This window comes from Octopus bimaculoides, chromosome 7, assembly GCF_001194135.2.
Source record: "Octopus bimaculoides isolate UCB-OBI-ISO-001 chromosome 7, ASM119413v2, whole genome shotgun sequence".
Taxonomy (NCBI): Eukaryota; Metazoa; Mollusca; class Cephalopoda; order Octopoda; family Octopodidae; genus Octopus; species Octopus bimaculoides.
In genome coordinates, this window is record NC_068987.1 from 15,606,420 (window position 1) to 15,614,120 (window position 7,701).

General features: G+C 34.3%; 2 protein-coding genes across 8 annotated transcripts in view; one reads left to right on the forward strand and one right to left on the reverse strand.

Moving 5' to 3' along the window:
* LOC106873378 (glucose-6-phosphate exchanger SLC37A4) overlaps positions 1-3,411 on the reverse strand; it is a 27,972-nt gene extending 24,561 nt beyond the window's left edge. Inside the window, exon 1 of one of the 2 annotated variants that reach the window (XM_014920713.2) lies at positions 1,591-3,411. In XM_014920713.2, the coding sequence (XP_014776199.1) occupies positions 1,591-1,726 (136 nt within the window). In that variant the 5' untranslated portion in view covers positions 1,727-3,411. The remainder of the gene's footprint in view (positions 1-1,590) is intronic. The other variant, XM_014920712.2, reaches the window with a different exon arrangement.
* Positions 3,412-4,958: 1,547 nt separating this feature from the next.
* Positions 4,959-7,701, forward strand: part of LOC106873379 (anaphase-promoting complex subunit 15) — a 13,527-nt gene continuing 10,784 nt past the window's right edge. For 3 of the 6 annotated variants that reach the window (XM_052969279.1, XM_014920716.2, XM_014920719.2), the window contains exon 1: positions 4,959-5,123. In XM_052969279.1, coding sequence (XP_052825239.1) covers positions 5,001-5,123 — 123 coding nt within the window. In that variant the 5' untranslated portion in view covers positions 4,959-5,000. The remainder of the gene's footprint in view (positions 5,124-7,701) is intronic. The other 3 variants (XM_014920715.2, XM_052969280.1, XM_014920718.2) reach the window with 1 other exon arrangement.

The window sequence follows — 7,701 nt, forward strand, 5'->3', positions numbered from 1 at the left end:
AAAAAAAAAAAAAAAATTTAAAAGGGGGGGGTATACCCAGATTACATATACTCCATCTCCACCCATATTTGTATCCTTTTTCTGAAGATAGCAGGGTGTGTGATTTGAGAGAGAGTTGACTGCTATCTCGACAGTATACAGTTTACCCATGCGTGCAAACGCAAGAGACGCATATTTTTCGTCTTGGCAACAGCTCGGTTGATTCACAAATAAATAAGAGTGCCTCAAAAGTCATTAGAGAGGTTTCCCAGCGCCCTAAAACTTTCTATGATACTATAACAATTTATTGTTGGGTTTCTATTGATTAAATAAAGTTCAACCATAAAATTTGAGAAATAAGCAAAACTATAGGCTTATAGTGTTTGTGATTTTAACTTGGAAGAGCGGAGTTTTGAAAATTCACAGCTTTCTTCCTAAAAGTTTCACTTAAATAAGAAACAGAATGATACGTTGTGACAGGTATCGGGTATAAAGTTCATTTTTAAATAGGAACTGCAAGCCGGTGTCGATTTAAGTACCCGAGGGTGCATACAGGGTTCCACTTCTTGTTGCCTTCTAAAAACTCAGCTAGAAATCTTGACTACATTTATTGTCCTGGATTAAGAAAACGGTAAAATATACTGATTTCTTACAAAGGTACAAACCACACATTTGTAGGAGAAAAATGGTTGTACAACACGCATGATCTTCTCGTAAGTATTATGTAAATCAAACTGAGTTGTGAAGTAGTTTATCAGAGTTTAAGGGGAGGGACTATCGCTTGTCATAAATTGCCGAAATAAATTATAATGCGTGTTTTCATTAATACAGCAAAATAAAATTTGCCTTTAACTACTAATGTGTATTCGTCAATCTATAAGCACCTAATCATTTGTATCGCAATACCGTTTAACTACACATACATTACTACCATAATAAGACTTCTAATCTGTGACAACTTGTTGGCACCATTATATAATATCTGTTTATTATTCAGAGCCAGTGAGGGGAGTTTCTACGTGGTTGTTCACAACCCGTTAGCAATAGCAGCTAAATCTCTCTTAAATGACAAATACTGTGAACCGCCTTTAAAAATTAAAGGACATCAGATATTGTGGTCTTGGATACATTATGTCAGACAATAGATGAGATGTTCGCGTTCAGAATACCTTTTGATCATAAGCATACTTAATCAACGCTGACCAAGGGCTAAAGAACTGCAATGAAACAATCATTGCAAGCATACCAGATATTTTTTTACGAGAAAAAAGATATTATATAATCGAAGGAACAGAGCTCAGTATATGATCGGTACTTATTTTACTAACCAGAAAAAGACAGCTTTAACATGTTTTTAAAGCATGAAGTCATACATAGACGACTAAGAATTGAAACTATACCACCGGCTTTCGTATCAAATAGAGGTTATTATATAAACATAAATAGATGCCATCCTATTCATTATCTTGTTCGGTGTTATTTTAGGCATAACATTAAAAGTAAACAAATGACAATTTTATACATCGTGCAATAAAACAAGAAACATAAAAAGCAGAATAAACCAGTCAAATAACAGATTTCCCCCCACCGTTTTCAAATGTCTCAACTCACCCAGCTGGCTTCTTTCTACACCCGTAGAATTAATAACATCTGGCAGGACAAAAGTAAAAGATTTCCGAACGAAAACACTCAAACCATATCCGATAAAGAGACTGGCAAGCTGTAACAACTGTCGAAAATTAGCCATAGCTATGTCTCAACAAATAAAATATTTTAAGGAGAAAATATCAAAACCTAAATTTTCAAATCATTCAACAGCATTTAAGACGTTCATCGTATGAATGAATGGTGTTACAAGCATCGTCATGATTAAAATGTCACAAACTCCTTGCCACAAGAAACGACGGTCGAACTGATGATCAGAGGTGAAGCTTTTCGTCATCTCGTAAACAAGTTGCTAAATTAGCTTATCGATTCGACAAGGTTTATTTATGATTGTATGACAGAAGCAGTAGAGATGATCGTTAATTTCATTACCACTACTTTTTTTTTTTATGTATTGTATTTATCAATCTCCTTCTCTTGTCTTTTACTTTCTTTCTTCCAGTGATGAGTCATTCGTTATCGGCATTTTAATGTTGTGTATTTTATATTTCAATGTGAGGCGGTTTTTTTTTATTATTCGTTACATACACACACATTGTTATTCTTTCACTCTTTCCAGGTCATTGTACAGATGTGCTGAGGCCAGGCTGGGGTTTTTAGTTGAAAGTATCAATATCCAGTGTAGTCCCGATGAATTTGAGAAAAAGAATACTGTTATAGACACTTGAAATTAATTGAAAACACTCATAAACAGTAAACAATGTTTTAAAATTCTGTTTGTGTAGCGAGGGAAACAAGAGCATCAGTAGTTTCACTTTGGCAACCACTGAGGAATATAATATAAACAACACGGGTTAATACATATATAATGTGAGTGTGTGTGTATGAAATTTGAAATGTAACGTAGGGTATAAACTTCTGATAAATATACAGGTTTAAGATTGCTCTAAATAGTAAACAAGTAGTTTCACCATAGTTTCTCGTCTCTCCGCGGATAGAGAAAAAAGTGAAAGTCTATGGAAATTAGACGAATCAGTGCAGCTGAGTTCAAATTTGGATATCCTATAAATAACTATAAAGTAGAAGACTCGCCGATTACATAAAGCTGATAGTTTTTGTCCGTGAAATTTCTAAATAGATTCCTCTGTTTTCGTCTGTCCCTGAAAGGATATCCGCGGTGTAACCACTTTATTTATTTTCGTTTCACTACAAAGCTGTGTTACGTCGAGCGAAAAAGAGAAAAAAACTTTGTGTAGTGCAATAATTAATTTTCGTATGAGTATGTCGTCTTTCAGATGGTAGATTTGGCTGTTATTTCTAGTTAATCAAGTGCTTGCCTAATTCTGTCATGGGGAATCTGCAGTCCATATGACTTTATCAAGAGTATGCCTAACGAAAAGTTACTAGTAGCGCGGCCATCTGCTAAGTCAATTTTCATGCGGCCCGCTTCTCAAAAAAGGTTGCCCATGCCTGACCGAAATGTTCAACCGTGGACTCGATAAATCCCAAGTTTAACGAGAAACTTTTGAGTGGTGACAGAATGGATCATCAGGTTCGAACATCTAATGGGTAATTTAGATTGAACGACAGAATAACCAGAATTAGCACTCCATCCGTATTTCTGCATATCCAAAAGGGAGATTGTAAGGAAAGCTCGTATTTACAGTCCGAATTTCATTTGGTTGAACTCAACAGTTGGGCAGGCCACAGAATATATACAGAAAGCAAAGCAAATGCAGAAGACTTTGTTCATAAAATATTTAGTTACATACTAAGTATTTTAAGAACCAAACACTCATCTATTCTGTGTTTCTCTCCTACTATACATACACACACAATATGTATTTATGTATCAAACATATTTTAAACTATTGGTGTCATTGTATAAGTTGCTAAACCTGTTCAACTTGTAATAAGTACTTTTCAATCTTTTGTTATTTAGTGACTTCTTTTTATGGAATGCATTTTACAAACACACACTTGTCATGTTTTGGAATTAAAAACAAAAGGTTAATTTTGCACAATGGTTTATTATGCACATTGCTTTATTATCCAGTAAGAACAGATGTGCCTATGTGGTTAAAAAACTTACTTTCTAACCATGTGGTCTCAGGTTCAGTTCCACTGCAGAGCACTTTGAACAAACGTTTTCTCTTTATAAGCTGAGGGTTTGTGAGTGGATTTGGCAGACGGAAACTGAAAGTAGCTCATTGTATAGATATGTCCTGTGATTAGTGGATTTGGTGTGGAGGCCCAGTGGTTAGGATCGCGGTTTCGATTCCCAAACCGGGCGTTGTGAGTGTTTATTAAGGGAAAACACCTAAAGCTCCACGAGGCTCCGGCAGGGGATGGTGGCGAACCCTGCTGTACCCTTTCACCACAACTTACTCTTACTTCCTGTTTCTGTTGTGCCTGTAATTCAAAGGGTCAGCTGAATATCCCAGAGAACTACGTTAAGGGTACACGTGTCTTTGGAGTGCTCAGCCACTTGCACGTTAATTTCACTAAAATAATAACCCCTTTCCCTCAGAATACAATAAACACCACAGCATTAATAACTTTCTGAAAGATCTTTTTCATGCTCAGGATTGTTAAAACATAGGATAAACTCTATGCCTCGGTTGTTTATTGTCAGGACACTGTATCCTTCAAAAATTCCATACTTTCTGAAATTTGCCAACACTATTCCTTTTAAACCTCTGCATCTTTTCCTCCATTTATCGCTTTTAAAGTTCAGTTTTCTGCCTTTTTGTGTTTTCTCCTGTGTACTATATGTAGCTCTCATTACTTTCTTACTTTACATGATTTCTTGATACTTTTTGTGTGGCCTTTTACCCTTTATTCAATGATTGTAGTACACATGAGCACTGCATATGATAAGTTTGGTGAGCTGGATGGTTAATCGACTAACCGATTCCCTCAAAAACTGTACCAAAATTTGAAATCTATATTTCTTCCAACTCTTTCCATCCTGAGTTCCAATCCTCCTGAGGTCAACTTTGCCTTTTATTCTTCTAGGGTCGATAAAATAAAGTACTAGTGTAGTAAGTAGTGAGATCGATGGTAAGGACTTGGCTCCTCCCCTCAAATTCCTGGCCTTGTGCCTCAATCAGAAAATATTGGTTTCAAACTTTGGCACAAGGCCTGCAACTTTGGAGGAGAGGGTAAGTCAATTACCTCGATTCCAGTGATCTACTGGTACTTATTTTATCAGTCTCAAAAGGATGAAAGGCAAAGCCAACCCTCGGTGGAACTTGAACTCAGAACATAGACAGACGAAATACCGCTAGGCATTTCGTCCGGCGTGCCTTTGTCAGCTAATGATTATTAAAATTCTTTAAAATGGTTACAAGGGAAATAACTCCAACAGCCAAAGTGACTTTTCCATTTACACCGGTGTTTGTGATCCTGCAGACATGTTTCGACCGTTGTTTCCAGCTCTTGTTCCAAAAGCAGTGGATCCTTTCTGGTTTCCCGTTGATAAACCTTGCCTCGATGAATCTGAAATAAGTGCACTGGAAGCTGATTACAACAACTGGGTGAGCATTTCCGACATGCGTAAATTAGATATTATTTAAATCTGCTCAATCAGTGCCAACATACGATCAAAAGCGTTTTAGCCAAGAATCAGCCATTCTTTATTATTTTTTTTTTTTGTTCAGGTATTGCATACCTTACATGAATTGTTCCTAAATTTAATTTGTCGTCGAACCCCTTATAAGATTTTTTATAAAATCGCTGAAGCCTTATAAATAGAATAGGCATAAACTCGCCACTAACTTCAATAATTTTTATGAAACATTTGTTTAGAATGAAAACTGTAAACATCGTCTCCCAACACGTTGTCACTGTTACTCCATGTAATTTTTTTTTTTTTACACTGAATCATTCAATTTAGTTTGTAAGATCCTTGGTCAGAGTACAACATAATCTGAAACACATTGATTTAATGTAATGCAATAATAGATTTGGTCATGATTCCCTAGGAAATGTTTATGAAGTATAGTTAATATTATTTTTTGTGTGTAAAGGTAGCGAACTGACAGAACTGTTTTTAAAAAATGGTTAGCGGTACTTCTTCCGACTCATGTTCTGATTTCAAATTCGGCTTCCCTTTCATCCTTCTGAATTCGATAAGTACCAGTTAATCAACTTATCCTGCCCCACGGAGTTGCTGGCCTTGTGCCAAAATTTGAAACCACTATTATTGTGCGTAAAAAGTTTAAAATTTTTGACATTTTGTTTCTTATGCATTTTATGGGTATATTTTAAAACAATATAACTATTTCGAAAATGGCGAATGCCATATTTTAATAAATTTTAAATTCTCATTTCCAAAGAAATTCTTTTTCTTGCAATACCGTACCGTCTTAGGGAAACACTACTCACTTGTACATTATAAAATGTCTTGGATATGTTTTTTTTTTTTTATGGCATTGTAGAATGTGAATGGAACGAAATTTTGCTCCCATTTCTAGCAGGTTGAACGACCAAATACTTCTAAAAATAAATTCTTAATTTACCAAAATAATTTCAGTTGCCATTCTTGAAAATTTTAAGAACGTAATAAAAATACTTTTTGACATCCAGAGATGTCAGCATGTTTTTTATTCATGAGAAGGGAGTATATTAAAAGGAATCCAAGAACTGTTTGTGTTATGAATCTCTCACTATATATATATATATATGTATGTGAGAGAGAGAGAGAGAGAAAAGGTTATATTTGTTATTTGAAGAGAGAGTGGGAGAAAAACATGCCGTGGTTTTAAACACAAACACTTCTTGCATTATATGAAGAACAGAGCTGACGTCTCTGGCTGTAGCAAATGAAAAACAAACAAAAACTTCAAAGTTGACACTGATGATTTCATGAAATTATGTATATTTTTTAATAGTTCTACTTAATAGATATAGTGACAAATTTGATGCTTAATTTGAATATGAATAGTAACTATTTTGATTTTAATAAATCAATTTGGTTAGTATACTTTGACTTAATGTTTTGTTTTTTAACTAGTGTGAATGTGTATTTAAATTATTGAAGGTATGTTATACGGTAGAAGGAATATTATTTTCACTGATATTTTGAATGGATGTTTCCGTTAGAAACATCGAGTCATCTGTTTTGCTTGAAACGTGGTCGCCATGTTTAAATGTTTTGAAGAAATTCGTTTACCGTTTGTATTGTTTTTTTTCCCCCCCGAATGAATGGAGAATGTATAAAAACATCGTGGTTCTCCTGAAATAGTGAAACGAAAACGCAATTTTGTTTATAAAAATACTTTCTTTTTAAAAGGACACGTATTACTAGGAAAGAAAAACATTTAGGCAACTTATAAGAATTTAATTAGAAATTTTTCTACTTCTATTCAATGGTTTCTTTAAGCCCAGTATTATTTATAGCTTTATCTACTTCGAGTTCCACGATTAAAAACTATTAATTTTATATTATGGCGTATGGGAGCCATCAATACTTTAGTTTTATAAACGTTTGTATCGTGAGAAAAATGCATTTAAATAAAAAGTATTTAATTAAAAATACATTAAAACCTAAAATGCAAAAATTTATAAGAATCATCAGAAATTATGGGCTTCCTATATTTGCAACCACAGTAATTCGCCCTCTATAGTAAACAATATTTGATTTTTGTTTTGATAGTTCAGAAAATAAAGAAGAAAAAACGTTATTATTAAACACTCCTCATGTTCTAAAAAAAGAAAAAAGCCGTTTTCTCCTAAGTACCTCTAAAAAACATTCGAAAATGTAAAACTTGAACGTTTCTTCTTCCAATACCAAACATTATTTTAAAATTTTCCTTTGAAGCGATTTCACAACATTCAGTATTTCAGGTATGGCTCTCAGCATCGGATGAAATAACAAACTGTTGGACATATACTTCTATGAAATGTTGATAAATTCTGTTTTGTATTTAAACAATATCGTTGTATGCTCTCCACCCGTCGAAGAATATAAGACGTACATGCTCCGATTTTACTCCACGATCTTAAATAATCAACAATGTACGCCAGTGCTTCTTTGCCATGACTATTTAATCGAACAATGTTTTCGTGTTTTACCAGATTTTGTGTGACCCCCAACGCATTACTCAATTTAAT